This window comes from Pan paniscus, chromosome 14, assembly GCF_029289425.2.
Source record: "Pan paniscus chromosome 14, NHGRI_mPanPan1-v2.0_pri, whole genome shotgun sequence".
NCBI classification, from domain to species: domain Eukaryota; kingdom Metazoa; phylum Chordata; class Mammalia; order Primates; family Hominidae; genus Pan; species Pan paniscus.
Genome location: NC_073263.2, coordinates 47,105,269 through 47,122,175, shown reverse-complemented (window position 1 = coordinate 47,122,175; position 16,907 = coordinate 47,105,269). Strand labels below are relative to the sequence as shown.

Genomic DNA, 16,907 nt, shown 5'->3' with positions numbered 1-16,907 from the left:
ATCAGGTGGTCACAATTAAGTAGACATTGATAAAAATGTGTACCAAATAGATGCTTGGTGTTTTAAAATGAACAATTTTTTTAAAAAAGCATTTAAAACATTTTTTTGGTCAACATTCATCACTGGAATTGGGTCCCAACAGTGAAATACATGGCTTGCCTATACATACACTAGTATCTGTCCATGTATCAGTATAAAAGCACAATGATGAATGGGAAAACATTTTTAAAAAAGAATTTAAAATATAATGAACCTGAAAAAATGTCACTGAATCTAAAGAGAAGTATTCCACTTTTGTGGGACCTCATCTTTAAATGTTGGGTTTTTCTTTAAAACATACAGCCTTAGGACCTGTTATATGATAATGAGAAGAAGCAAAAAAATTTGACTGCAGCGTACCTGAACTTGTTTTAATGGAGGTTTTGTGGGCATATTTTACAGAATGAATCATCCAGACAACATTGAGGGAATTAATTTTTGCCTCACACAGCTCCAGGTACTTAGAAAGTGGTCAGTAAATTTTGGTTGAATCAATAACAGTACGCAATTTCATGTTAGGGCTACTGCTATCAGCACCTGGCATAATCCTCTCTATTCTCTTCACTATGTAGTTAAGCCATCAAACCTTTAGATGGTGTCATTATTGATGGTGAATAGGAAGTGAAATGATTAAGCCTCCCTACCCTCAAAGAATGTTGTCTTACTTGGCTCAATTATTGATGAACAGTATCCTGTGAGCTTCCCCATTATTTGTTAATGCTACCACAGAGACTAAATTGATATAAAGTATTAATTACAGTTTTTAAAATTAACCTAAGAAAATAATTTTTAAGGAAAGTTTTTCTTGTTTGAAACATCAAGTTTGTATAGTAATACTTGATTTTGTAACGTTGAGTCTCAACGTGTACCTCTCATATTTGTAAGAAGCCAGAGAGAAGGATTCTGGAAACTTCCATGGAAACAGTGGTACTGCCCATGACTGGGTTACACATCTGGGGGAAAGGAGAATTGAGAAGATTATATTTAACACAGAAGTTGTTTGGAATATATATATATATATTTTGTTGTTGTTGTTTTGTTGTTGTTGTTTGTTGTTGTTGTTGTTTTGTTTTGTTTTGTTTTTTGAGATGGCGTCTCGCTCTTGTTGCCCAGGCTGGAGTGCAATGGCGTGATCTCAGCTCACTGCAACCTCCCCGCCTTCTGGGTTCAAGCGATTCTTCTACCTCAGCCTTCCGAATAGCTGGGATTACACGCATGCAATACCACACCCGGCTAATTTTTTTGTATTATTAGTAGAGATGGTGTTTCATGCCTGTAATCCCAGCACTTTGGGAGGCCGAGGCAGGCAGATCACCTGAGGTCAGGAATATTTCAAATTATAGGAAAAACTACCAGAGACAGGTCAATGGAATATTTATATCATTGAAAACATGTTTTCAACAGGTGCAGTTTTGGTATCATTTGTCTCAACATTCAAATCTCTCAGTTTTTACAAGAACGTCTCTAGATGGAAACTTGCAAAAGCAAGGCAAAATAATCAGATTCTCCGAATCTCAGTGGAGCCACGCAAAAATTGATCTCATTGCAGAAGCGGGAGAATCTACTCTACCTTTTCAGGTAAGCACATACGAAATTAATACAACTCAACAGAAGACACTTATTTAATGCTAATCCTTTCAGATAACAATATAACACACATAGCTCATACCTTTTCAGGTGAGCACATATGAAATTAATACAATGCAACAGAAGACACTTATTTAATGCTAATCCTTTCAGATAACAAAATAACACATGCAGCTCATGAATTTATTCAATATTAATGAAGCAAACACATTCAGAGATCAAACACATGATCTGTGATGAGTAGAGAGGTTGTTTTGACTATGCACTCAAGACATGTGTAGAATAGTAGCAAAAATGGAGATAAGAAATGAATAAGATGGCAGAGAGAAGAGTAACTTAAAATCATTTCTAAGTGAAGACATTGGATTATATGATCTAGTGAAAAAAAGTCTGACGTGGGCTGTAATATTTTAATCCTATTGCCTCACTTTCTGCTGCCTGGTAACATTGAGAATGTTATCCACCTTTGGGAACTGGAGGACATTATACAAAGTGAAATAAGCCAGGCACAGAAGGACAAATATGGCAGGTTCTCACTCATGTGTGGGAACTAAAAAGTTGATCTCATGGAGGTAGAGAGGAGAATGGTGGTTACTAGAGGCTGAGAAAAGTGGGGAGGAGGAGGTTAGGAAGGGAGATTTGTTAATGGTTAAAAAATGTAGTTAGTTAGATAGAAGAAATAAGCTGTAGTGTTTGATAGCACAGTAGGGCAATTATAACAAGTTATTGTGTATTTCAAAATATTTAGGGGATAAGATTTGGAGCGTTCCCAACACAAAGAAATGAGAAGTGTGTGAGGAGATGGTATCCCAATTACCTTTATTTGATAGTGACACATTATATGCATGTATCAAAATATCACATTTACCCCATAAATATGTACAACTACTATGTATTAATAAAATATAATAATAAAAGAAGGCAATTGTATCTTGTCAAATGGGTGTTCTAATTTCTACCTTCCTGTGTATAAGTCTTCTGGATGACATTTGAAAAGAGCTATTTTGGAAACTAGATTGGATGGAGTGGAATATGGTGGAAAGCACACTGTTTTGGAGTCAGTGGTCTGAGTTTTAGTCTCTGCTCTGCTCATTGGTTGCTAAGTGACTGTGTAAATATTGTCTTTGTGCATCAAATTTCCTAATGTGTGAAAACCAGTGATGATAAAAGCAATATTCCAGGGGAGTCTGAATATTAAAGATAATATAGCTAAAATGGCAGCCATGAACATGGGCTCTGGAAACTTGGGTTCAAGTTAAAGGGTTGGGGGTGGTGGCTCATGCCTGTAATCCCATCGCTTTGGGAGGCTGAGGCGGGTGGATCACGAGATCAGGAGATCGAGACCATCCTGAGTAACACGGTGAAACCCCACCTCTACAAAAAATACAAAAAATTAGCCGGGCATGGTGGCACGTGCTTGTAGTCCCAGCTACTCTGGAGGCTGAAGCAGGAGAAGCACTTGAACCTGGGAGGTGGAAGTTGCAGTGAGCCGACATGGCGCCACTGCACTGCAGCCTGGGCAACAGAGTGAGACTCCATCTTAAAAAAACAAAAACAAAAAAGTGTATGATTATAGGGAAGTTACCGAAGCCCTCTATGCCTCTTTCATTAGTAGGGTGTGAGGATAATAGTTGGGGATTTAAGGTCATCTCATCCTCATTTCTGAACAAATTGAGATAAATATAGAGGTTAAACAGGTAGAGAATACATATTTTGGAGCAGATGGCTTTAGAATGTAGAGTCACTTATTTAAAATAATGCTTGATCTTAGAATAAATAGAATTACCCAGAGGACAATTGACTGTGCTGGAGAAATATAGAGCTCATACTCTAGGCGAAGTCTCTTACCTTTAGCCAGAGATAATATCAGTGTGCATGCCTCCTGAGGACAGGCTGGCTCCCAATAGTGGGTGTTGAATGGGAGAAGAGGATGAATCGAGCTCCCCCAGGTTACTCTTCTAACTTCACAGTCGGGTAAATCTTCCTCCTCCCACGGAGTGAGGGGTAAGTAACAGCAATGTTACTACAGGGAACCACCTCCCCATGAAAGCAGGAAGACTAGGGCATAAGCATCAACTGTAATCAATTACTGTTCTCTACTTTATACAGTTATTGTGAGGATTATATGGTGTATACTTGTAAAGCACATGGAAGCAAATCTGGCACAAACACAGAATTCAGCTGTTTTTATTGCTGTAGTTATTCCTTGGATATTGTCTGGAAATAGTAGACACTCAATAAATCTTAGTGTTCTCTGTTTTATAAAGGGAATTCCCGCTTGATCAGAACTCTAGGCTTGATCATTAAAGGTTTCTTTACTCAGTGAAGGTCCCCAACGTCCCTTCTCAAAGATCAATTTATTCTATTCTCATATTTAATGGACAAAGACATCATGAATACTACCAGCTCTTAATTGGGAAGCATTTGACACAAAGGCTGGTCATGGAATCATTTTGGTGTCAATCTCCATTGCAAGTAGCAGGGCAATGAAATCAGAACAATTTGATCTTTTGCCTCCTGCATTTATATTCTATATTCTATAGAAAATTGTTTTCATTCGGTTTGCTTTTAGTTAGAATGAAACTCACCAAGAAGATCGTTCAGAGTTTGTTATTAATTGACATATTGAGAAGAAAATAGAATGTCCTTTCTAGCAGTAAGTAATTTAGAAATATGAGTTGAAACACATGCCATTTCTGTCTACAGCTGGAAGCTCTCATGGACCCATCAGCATTACTGAAGAGTTTCAGTGAATGCAATTTTTGTTTTCTCTTTAATGTTCTCCTTTTTGGATATAGTAATGGTTTTGCTTTGCAGTGCAAATGGAGACTATCCCTTATTATCTGGGGGCATATTAACTAGTTTGTAGATGGGCAGTGGTTTGGTTAGATTCTGTGATTTGGCTGCAATGGATGTGTGAGGGTTTCTAACTCAGCCCTGCTCCTCCCTCTCCCTTCATCCCCCTGCTGGTGGCTCAACACCTTGTGTTGCTTTTTCTCTCCAATCAGCCTCAATGCTGAGTTCTTTCGAGGCCTCGGTCACATTGAATTCACCCCAGAGAAGCTAAGACTTTTCCTCTGTGCCTCCCCACTTAATCTGCCTATGAGTTGGCTACAGCACACATTTATTTTGGAAACTACAGATGAGTAAAAGAAAAATAAGAAAAAAACATCCCCTCACATTTCACTCTCAAGAAGCCCATGACAGCCCTATAATATCCAATCAGCAATTTAGAAAATTAAGTTTGGAAAGCAATAAGCTTTTTAAAAATGAGTTTAGAGGCAAAACCCAAGCTGCCCTGAACCACTGTGAGGCCTTTAGGCAGCTGATTTCATGATAGGTTTGATTAAACAGTGCTGCCCCCAATCTCCCAGAGGGTGTCATGTAATAAACACTCTCGGTGTTATGTTACCACTCTCAGCTCTGAGCTATTCACATTTCAAAACTCATCTGGCCCCAAAGACTTTAGATAAGGAACTGTGGACTTGCTTTGATGTTCTGCTGTGAATCAGTCTGGATTTTATACATACACAATATATAAAAATAGATACACTTGCACAGATACATACATTGTAATATTTAATCCATGAGTATTGCATATATTTACTATTAAATATTTCTAACTAGTAGTTAAAACAGAGAGAAACAAATACCTAAATACAGCTCAGGATTAACTAATGTTAACATTTTGTTTGCTTATAATGTTAAAGTTTGTTTGCTTATGAAGATGCAACTTTTGTCTTCCTTGTATCTCTCTCCATCCCATTTCTTATCCTCTGCAGAAAAAAAAAGATGCTAATATTATGCTGGCTTTAACCTGATTTCTCTGAGTGTATTTTTAAAGATATGAAAATATACATGAGGATTCTAGCTAGGTACAGTTCTACTTTGTTCTTTCATCAACAACAAATGAAAAAGATATTCTACCTACAAATAGTTAATCTAGCTTTTTAAATATTCAAATATTTAAAGTTTGTCTTCTTGGATATAGGCTAGGATTTAAGATTAGTAGCCTGAATCATTTAAGGGTGACCTTAGTCATTGTCTAGCTTTCAGTTCTACGTGACTAAGCTCTGAACATATTTATACAGTACAGTGTAATCCAGTCCAAATATTGGAAAGAAGAAAGACATCAAATCACGTGACCTCTGTGTTCCCTTTTAGCCATGAAATTCTGATTCAGTGTGGTTCTTTTGATGTCAATTGTAGACAGTATAACAGAATACAGATTGCTTTGGGTTTCATAGCAAATAAGCACCCCTAGTTAGGTAGGGCATTTGCTCTTCCTGCTGGCAAAGAATTAGGTTTACTGTTTTCTCTGTAAGAACAGCAAATTAATGACATTTCAATATTCCCTCTATTTCTTGTGAGAGTTTATTGGAAAAATTTAGGTCAAAGAGTTAATAGTATTTTTCAAATCTGTTTTAACTTGGCCTGCTCACTTGCTATGTTCAGCTTTTCACACAAATAGATTCTTTTAATATTTCTTTTCCCCCCAACTGTTGTGCTGTTTTAGTATCTCAAGGTGGCACTTTTTCTGAGTAGTCCATTGATTTCAAGTTGCTCTACTTTCTTCGAGCTTCCTATTAAAATGTAATTGTATCATATTTTAGATTTCATTTTGAAATGAACCTTTTGTGAAATTTCACACAATGATGGATACCATGTTCGCTCTTTATCGGAGTCAATGATATAAATCAATAACAATTTCCTGACATTATTTGACGATTCAGTGAAGGGTAAGATTCATAACACAAAAGTAAAAGGTGATCGAGTCTCCGTAAAGTTGCTGTGTCCTTGGTCTGCTTAATCTAGAGCTGCATGAAATCTTGTTTCTCCAGACAGCCCTATTCTGCAGCATCCACTAAAGCCCAGTTATCTCTTTATTTCATTAGAGAGATGCAGGATAGTATAATCATTAATGGCTCAGCTTACATATTTTTCTTACTTGACATGTGACATTCAACCAATTACTTCTATTCTCTAATCTTCTGTTTCTTTCACCTTAAAATAAGATGAAAATAGCATCATCTTCACAGGATTAAAACAAGTGAATGTGACTGGCATATAGTAAGTGCTAAATAAAAGGTGGCTGCTGCTCTTATTATTGATACCATCATCATTCTTCAAAAATTAATATATTCCTACTACTCTCTACTCCTTCTTACTATATCTCTATTTTCTCTTGGATTCATATTCATTTTTTGCTCCTGTTATTTTTTTTGAAAACAATATTTCTATGTTAATTGCGTATTTGTCTGGAAAAGCACCTGAGTTTTGCACTTGTAAAAAGTAATCACTTGATTATGAACATTTATGAATTTTTGTGGTTCCTAAAAGCAAGAAATTATTTCGTTCATAGAAGGAATAATATAATTGAATAAAACAAAAATCAACAAGATCCCAAAAAATAGTTTTAGAAGAGTGAGTCATCTAATTCAATTTAAAATGTAAATTATTCAATTACCTTGAGAATCTTATCAAATGAGGTTTTCACTCTTCCTCCATCTGTGGTTGAAACAGCTCTTCTGAGTGACCTCTTTCTCACTTACTGATTACTAATTGATGCTGACTGTAGTTCCGAAAGGGAATTGGTCACAACATTTTATATTTGTATATATATGTATATATATACAGATATATATGTATATGTATATATATACATATATATGTATATATGTATATATATACATATATATGTATATGTATATATATACATATATATGTATATATGTATATATATACATATATATGTATATGTATATATATACATATATATGTATATGTATATATATACATATATACGTATATATGTATATATATACATATATATGTATATATATACATATATATGTATATGTATATATATACATATATATGTATATGTATATATATACATATATATGTATATATGTATATATACATATATATGTATATATACATATATATATATGTATATATATACATATATATGTATATATATACATATATGTATATGTATATATATACATATATATGTATATATATACATATATATGTATATGTATATATATACATATATATGTATATATATACATATATATGTATATATACACACACACACACACATATATATACACACACACATATATATGTGTCTATGTGTGTATATAAATACACACACATATATATGTCTATGTGTGTATATATATACACACATATATGTGTGTATGTGTGTATATATACATATATACACGTATATATGTATATATACGTGTATATACGTATATATCATATAATATATGATATATATACACATATATGTGATATATACATCATATATACATATATGTATATATATCAGTTTGGTTACATATATACATATATACACATATATACACATATATACATATATACACGTATATACGGATATATATGTATATATCATAATATATGATATATACATTTATGTGATATATATATCATATAATATATGTATATTTACACATATATGTATATATATCATATATACATGTATGTGTATATATATCAGTTTGGTTATGTATATACATATATACACATATATACACATACATACATATACATATATACACATATATACATATATATATGTATATGTATATGTGTATATCAGTTTGGTTAAAACCAGCAATAAAAAATAGGAACAGCCAAGGTGATTTTGAAACCATGAGATGGTCATTATTTACAGGTGTAACAGACATTTTTTGAAGGAAGTAATTGCTTGTATTTTAAAATTCGTATGATTTTAATTAATGGTAGAATTACAATTTCTAATTGTATAATTATGAATTTAACTATGTAGAAGTAAGCAAGCAAAATATAGATGACCTAATATTACTTTTGTTTGGCTTTTGAAGTTGGATTTATCCTTCCATTTTAATATGAATATCTAAAGGAACCTGGTGGGTCCCTTCAGGTAAAATAATGTAACCACATTTTAAAGACTACCTCAGGATTTTACTTCACCTCATCCCAGGGCCCACCCATTCCATTCAAATAATGTGAGCGTGTACCTCTTTAGGAGCATAGAGAAGTGCCTCAAACTGTCGTTTTTTTTTTTCTCCAGTTTTCTCTGAGTAGCACAGACCTTCAAATATGATGGTCAACAAATGCTTGTCTAATGAGTCTGAAGAATTAAACATCTATTTTAATTGACATCAATGCAAGATGTATTATAATAATGAATATAGAAAAACTCTTTCAAAAGTTAAGCTGTCCAAAAAAATCACAGTCACTTAATGGTATTAAACACAATATATTTCTAAAGTACAATACTTGTGTATATTTTACCAAGATCCTTCTTCAAAACCTATGTTATTTTCTGCCTCTGGAATGAAGGCTAAATTTCTTAGTTTAAGATTCTACAGAAATCATCTCTAATCAGAATCTTAAAAAAGTATTATGTACATCACATTAAAATATCAAAAATTGCAAATAAAGCAACAGTCCCTGCTGACCACCCTCATCACCCACTATAGATTTTATCTTGAGTATCTTTAGATACCAGTTTATTTTTACGTCCAGTCCATTTTCTATTTACTTAATATGTATAAATGTACCACATATACTTGGAAATCTAAACCATTGTATGTTTTCAGCCTAAGTAATATTATACTATAATATTTTTCTGTAACTTAATTTTTTTACTCCAAAACACATGTTGAATTTCTTTCCATAATGACACATGGCGATAGATATTATTTTTAACTGGTATAGTATTTCTCACTATTGATTGATTCATTCACATGTAAGTTCTTTCCTGTCATTTGTCATCAAAACCAGCACTGAAATAAACATTCCTGCACAAGCCTTCATGTGTATACCTTTGAGTGTCTCACTAGGATAAATGCCAAGAAATTAACTCAATTTTTATAGTCTATGCAATTTTTCTTTTTAACAAATGCTATCTAGTTTCTCTCCAATTGAGCTGTACCAACTCATGGAATTTTCCTCTCCATCTATTATCTGATTAATTTGTTGTTCTCTTAAAATCTTATACTCCGTTAACACCCATCAACATTTTCTAAACACACCATACACTTTCTCATCTCTGTGTTTTTGCTGCGATTGCTGCCTCAGTTTCTCGAGGTAAAATGTTTTGCCCAACAAAATTTGGTATCATGGAGGCTTACTATTACTTATCCACCAAATCTTTTCCCAAACTCTCATTATTGGCAGAAATAATGAAGTGTCTTCTTTGAGTCTCCTAGTATCTTATACTTATTTCTTATACAGCATTTATGATGTAGGGTAGTGAATGTATCATGCGAAGTGTAGGAGAGGAAAAGTAATACCGTTTCCTCACTCATCACAAGGGATATGGCTGGAACCCCTATAACAAAAGAGAGGTTAAAAAGAAAAAAAATAACAAATTTATTAGCATTTTATGTGACATAGGGGCCTTCAAAAACAAAGGCCTGAAGACCAGGGAAAACTCTCTATGTTTATGCTTAAGTTCAACAATGAATGGACAATCATGAAGAAATACAAATGGACAGAAAGAATATGATCTCATTGTAAAAACTTGGAGAGAACTCAGCAAAGATCTTTATGGGCCTCTCTGTGTAGTGTTTCTTTCATCCAGGTATAGATAGGGTAGGACACCAGTTAAATGAGGTTCTTATGACCTATTTTGAGGAGAAGTAAGCCGGATAATTCCTTTATGGCTGGCTCTCACAAAGGAAAGAGAGGGGAAGGCAGAGAGGGACTCCAAGGTGCTATATTTTGGGACAGCATGTTCTGACTCCAAGGTGTTGTATTTTGAGATAGCATGTTCTGAGCCCTGGCACAAGTAAATTTAATGATCCTTGAGATTGGAGACCCTCCTTGATAGGATAGAAATGTACCTTCTGTCTGTGTCCTGGACTGGTGGTCCACTATGCAGGTTCATAAGATTCCTGGCATAAATTACTTCTTCCTTTCCCTCCTTTCTCTCTCTCTCTCTCTTTTTTTCTTCTTGGAATAACAACATAATATGAGTAATTAACAAGAAAGAAAACAAATTATATCAGTCATTATTCAGCCTTAGAATAAACTAAAATTAAATAGATGTCTCTGAGTGCTTCAGCATATGAATATTATCAACCACTGTATGTGGTTATTGATGTGTGCTTTACTACAGTGAGTATGTTTCTGTGTATGTATATAATATATATTATGTTTGTATGAATGTATATAATATTTAAATATTTTAATATGGAAATAAATCATTGCCTTCAGCACACTGATTACAAATCAATTCATATCTCAATTAAATTGAGTTGTAAGTCACACAGTTGATTACCCCAAAGAGCTCATTATAAATGCATATGACTCTTAATGGCTCCAATGAGAAGAGAGCCCTTCACTCGTGATGAATGTTACCACTTTAATTGAAACAAGGTTACCTTTGGCATTAAGGTACGAAAGACGCTGTCAAAGCAGTTATGGTTTTATAAATTTAAATTAGGATGTTCTGGTCAGAACAGTTTTCTAAAATTAGATTGGAGAATGGGACAGATGTAAATAGGGTTCCTCTACACAAAGAAATATGATTGTAAGACATTACTTTTGTGATGTGTTTTTAACAGTTTTATCTTTCTGTAATTATAGTTAATTTTGGAAGCTACTGTTTTGTCATCAAATGCTACCGTTGCTCTAGATGACATCAGTGTGTCCCAGGAATGTGAAATTTCCTATAAATCACTACCAAGGAGCAGCACACAAAGCAAGTGTAAGTTTTCCCTTGTCGTTGTTGCTGTTTTAAACATTGAATTAAGCTCTTCTCAGTATCAAAATATAAAATGTATTAGAGTCACGAATACCTAATACAGGGTGTGGATTATATCACCTGTTCTTGAAACCTAAACTATATATATATATATATATATATATATATATTTTTTTTTTTAAAAGGTAAACAACTGGTCTAGTCCTTAGGCCTCTCTTCCAGTAATATGGAAAATATTCTATGCTTGCAGCTGAAATTATTGCATCCAAATATTTTAATTATAAATATTATGAAAAAATTATAATTATTTTGCATATTTTAAATACACTTTTATAAATATTCACTTCTCCATTAATTTTATTCAGAACTTCAAATGAGCATGTAATAATATTCATATTTCAGGACCACCCAGGAGTTCAAAAAAAGCAAAAAGGTTGTGTTTGGGAAAATGATGTAAGGCCAACCAAAATTTAAAACTGGACCTTAAAATTCTGTGTTTCTATTCAAAATTTAATATTTTCAAATCACAGATGGAGTTTGTCTAATTCTTTGACTAAATTTTTTGGAGAGAATATCAATTACAGGCCAGAAATGTTGCCATAAAAATGGATCTCATATAGTCAACTATGTATTTTAAAACCTAATCATTATTTAGATTCTGGGATCATGTACACATTGAAAGAATTTACACTATACCTTCAGTTACTTTCTCTTTCTAGTACTAATTGATGTTTCTCTCTGACCACTCCTACCCTCAGATCTCAATGAATCTGACAATATTAAAAATGTTTTCTGAAAAGTGTCACACTTTATTTTTCTTAATCTGTATCTATGGAAAAGATTTGCATATGAAAATCAGACATACTGTATATTCCTAAGTTATATTTACTTAAACAACATATTTAGTGAGTGCAACAGTTGTATTCTTACAGGAGCTGAATGGACTAATCAAGAAAAATTTGGGTCACATGATTCTGGATTGAGACGATTAAAGAACTTTTAATTAAAGGTCCTTTATTAAAGATATTTTTCATTCGAGAGAGTGTATATTTCTGGGTGCTAACTTATATTGGGTTAACGTGTATTTACTTTGTTCAGAATGTGTATCCTGCATGCATAATAGACCATTCTAAGCTCTGCGCATGTGTTCATGCAACTGTGTGTGTGTGCATCTGTGCGCGTGTCTGCCTGTGTGTCTGCATATGTGTGTGTGCATGCCTGTGTGTCCGTGTGTGTGCATGCATGTGTGCATGTGTGTGTGCGTGTGCATGCGTGTGCGCATGCTTGTCTGTGCACATGTGTGTATGATTCTGATAGACACCGAGGAGTGCAGAGCAGCAGATTTAATGATTCATTTAAAGATTCATGAGTTTGGCCAGGCGCGGTGGCTCACACCTGCAATCCTAGCACTTTGGGAGGCTAAGCCGGGCGGATCACTTGAGGTCAGGAGTTCAAGACCTGCCTGGCCAACATGGTGAAACCCTGTCTCTACTAAAAATACAAAAAAATTAGCCAGGGCATGGTGGCGGGCACCTGTAGTCCCAGCTACTCGGGAGGCTGAGGCAGGAGAATGGCGTGAACCTAGGAGGCGGAGCTTGCAGTGAGCCGAGATCGCGCCACTGCACTCAAGCCTGGGTGACAGAGCAAGATTCCTCTCAAAAAAAAAAAAAAAAAAGATTCACGAGTTTTTAAGGGTTAAACAGGATTACCTTATTTTTGTTGTTTAATTAAAGATTTTCTTTCTCCTAATTAAATACCACATCACCAGAATCATAATAGCTGAAAAGCATTAAAGTTGACATTGAAGAGCATTCTCTTGTAATGTAGTATTTGGAGGTATAGGGGCAGAAAGGTGTGACAAAAACCTTTCCTCACCCATCATAAGGGTCACAGCTGACACTCCGAGAATGAAAGACAGTTTAATGAGAGAAAAGCATAACAAATTTGTTTATCAAAGTTTTACTTGACACAGGAGCCTTCAGAAATGAAGATGCAAAGACCCAGAGAAAAGCATGTGCTTTATTTTATTTTTTCGTTTTTATTTGTTTTTCAGCCCCTTTTCCTATATAGAAAACTGTGTATTTTTCTGCTTAGTTTTGGTGAAGAACAAACAGCCATTTTGAAATGTGATCGGACAAAAGGGTATGATCCAATGGTAACAGACTGAGCAGGGAAACTTAGCAAAGCCTCTGTGTTCAGAGTCTCCTTGACTCCTTTGTGTAGAATTTCTTCACCCCTGGGAACAGGAAAGGACCCCTCTAGAATGAGGATCTTGTGACCTAATTTCAGGCAAGATAAGCCAGATAATTTCTTTATGACCAGCGCTCACAAAGAAAGGTCAGGGAAGATCAGAGTGACCTTGCTCCTGGGGTACCTCCCAATCTCCTTCAGTTCAAAGTACTTTGGGGCAGCCTTTCCTGAGCTCTTACCGAGGCAAAAGTGTGGTTAAAGGTTTTAAATCATTACTAAAGTTAACCTTAGCAAAAGTTTTTGAGACACTTGATCTTGCTTACGGATAATTCTTTTCTTAAATTCACTCAGGATTCATGGATATGTGCATCCATCTGAACACCAGATCAGTTGGATAGGTAATATATCTAATTAGGACAATTACATGAATGATTCCTGAAAGATCAATGGATGTACACAAAGGGAAAAAAAGGCGTTTCTTATTGTTTTTGCAAATATGTCCAGTAGACAATTATAGGATCTCATTTGTGGAGTTCAGTATTAGTAATGGGCAGAAGTTTATGGAGAGAAACTGAAAGGAATATTTAAAAACGTGCCATGCTCCATTGACAGTAAATTGTTATATGTATGGAGCAGAATGGCCAAAGGTTTACCCAGACTACCCAGACCCTGTACAGGACTTGAAGTTTTGAAATCTTTAATAGGCATACAAATGGCTGCACCACTTCAAAGCAATCTTAGAGCTGTAGTTTTCTGCTCACAGTCCGCGTGATGAAAATCGCAAGTGCTACTTTGATTTGGCCTTTAATCAAGCTTCTTCTCCTTCAGAATATTTAAAAGCTACTGTTGATGAAATAATTTTACATTCTGTTTATTTGTTAAAGGGAGAGAGCCTGTTTTACGCTCTTAATCTCAATTTTGAAGCCAGATTTGTGCCTGGTGAGGATGCAGGTTGTATTTCATCCAGGAAGATACGCGATTTTCCAACTGAGTGCCCAAAGGGAGCACATGAAACTAATTGCTGTGAGTGCATTACTGACTCCTTCAGCAGATATTTATATGTACATATTTACTCTCTGAACGTAAAGTGCACACTACTCAAGTGAGCATTGTATGATGAAGACAGTCAGAACAGAGACCTCTGCATGATGGAAATGACTTGCCGGTGAGAACAAACCAGATTCTCTTTAAACTAGAGGCGATGAATGAAAACGTCCTGCTAACTTTCAGTTTTGCCCTGTTGGAGAATAACATTTGAAATATATGCAGGATAGCGCTCAAAACACAAGAGCAAGGATGTATCTAGCCAGTCGTAGAAAAATAAGTAACACATGACACCACTTATATGAGGTATCCATGTAGTCATATTTGTAGAATCAGAGTAAAATTGTGGTAACCAGGTTCTGGGAGGAGAGGAAGTGGAAAATTACTAATCAACAGGCATACATTTTCAGTCAAACAAGATGAATAAGCTCTAGACATCTGCTGTATAACATGGTATCTAAAGTCAATGACAATGTATTGTACACTTAAAAATGTGTTGTGGGGGTAGATCTGGCTGGATGCAGTGGCTCAAGCCTGTAATCCCAGCACTTTGGGAGGCTGAGGCAGGTGGATCACTTGAGGCCAGGAGTTCAAGACCAGCCTGGCCAACATCACAAAACCCCATCTCTACTAAAAATATAAAAATTATCAGGGCATGGTGGCACACACCTGTAATCCCAGCTACTCAGGAGGTGCAGGTTGCAGTGAGCTGAGATCACACCACTGCATTACAGCCTGGGTGACAGAGAGAGACCCTGTCTGCCACCCCCCCATAAAAAAGAGGGTAGATCTTATATTTTCTTATCACAATATATGTATTATAAACATTTATTTGTTAAATTATTTTTAACATCATAGTATTCTTATCGTAAGCAGTTGCTATTTCAGTACAACTAGCAGTAGAAGACTTTATACTGCTTACAAATGTTATTTCAAATGATAGTGTATCAATAAATAGTTCTATGGTCATAAAACTATAGATCCTGCCTAGTTCTATATATTTTTCCACCTTTAAGAGTCTCCTTTCAGTTTGTCCTTTTCCAGGGCAATGCCTCCATTCTTTCTGCATTCTACTTAAATGATTCTAAAACTATCCTAGCATCCCTGAAAAAGTAATACAGAAGAAGAAAAAAAAAGAAGGTTGTCTGTTGGTGGATAAGCTTTTCCAAAAGTATTTTAATAACTGTGCTATTGAACACAATAAAAAAAGGTAAGAGGAAAGGCAAGAGAAGCATCCCATTTTATTGATTACCCATACCCGAGGTGAAAACCAAGGTGGTTTTGAGTCAAGACAGTGGAGGAACACAGACATTTTTCAGAAGTGTGGTGCCGCAAAGAGTTGGAGAGACTCTTTCCTCTGCATTCAAAACGTACATGAGAATGACGAGAAAAATCAGGGCCATTGCTGATTGCTAATACATTGGCAAGCAGCCATGCTGCGACCCACAAAAAACCTTATGAGCATCTTTTCTATACCAAGAGATTTGGTAAGAAGAAAGTGTGATCATTTCCCTCGAGAAACATAATCTATTACAGAGAGCTCAGAAATAAATCTAAGCATAAAAGACCAAATAAGTTTTGACAAAGGCACCAAGAGGACACAGTAGGGAAAAAATAGTCTCGTCAATAAATGGTGCCAGAAAATCTGGTCGTTCTCATGCGAAAGAATGAAATTGGACCTTTGTCTTACACCGTACACTTAAATAAATTCAAAATGTAAGAAAGTCCTAAATTTAAGACCTGAAATCATTAAACTCCTAGAAGAGAACATGGGGAAAAACTCCTTGACATTAGAGTTGGCAATGGTTTTTTAATATCACACCAAATGCTCTGGCTACAAAAGCAGAAATAAATAATGGGATTACCTCAAACTAAAAAGCTTCTGCACAGTAAAGGAAACACTCAGCAAAATAAAATAGCAACCTGCATATCGGGAAAAATATTTGCAAACCATATATCTGATAAGGGGTTAATATTCAAAATTTATGAAGATTTTATACAACTCAGAAATAGATAAATAGATAAAAAATGGGCAAAGGCCCTGAATAGACATTTCTCCACAGAAGACATAAAAATGATCAACTGGTATATGAACAGATATTCCACATTTCATTGGCATTAATCATCAGGGAAATACAAATCCAAAACTCTTTTAGATACCTCCTTATATCAATTAGGATAGCTATAATAAAAAAAAAAGCGTAACACATTTTAGTAAGAGCATGGAGAAAAGAGTACTCATACTGTTGGTGCAAATGTGAATTGTGCAGCCATTATGGAATATGGTATGGAGGTTTCTAAAAAAATTAGCAATAAA

The 16,907-nt window shown here is 34.8% G+C and overlaps 1 protein-coding gene across 3 annotated transcripts in view; it reads left to right on the top strand.

Annotated features, from left to right (window-relative positions):
- Window positions 1-16,907, top strand: part of LOC117974809 (MAM and LDL-receptor class A domain-containing protein 1-like) — a 72,974-nt gene that overhangs the window by 37,176 nt on the left and 18,891 nt on the right. For all 3 annotated transcript variants that reach the window (XM_055096755.2, XM_063595771.1, XM_063595770.1), the window contains 2 exons: window positions 1,444-1,617; window positions 11,239-11,359. In XM_055096755.2, the coding sequence (XP_054952730.1) occupies window positions 1,444-1,617; window positions 11,239-11,359 (295 nt within the window). The remainder of the gene's footprint in view (window positions 1-1,443; window positions 1,618-11,238; window positions 11,360-16,907) is intronic.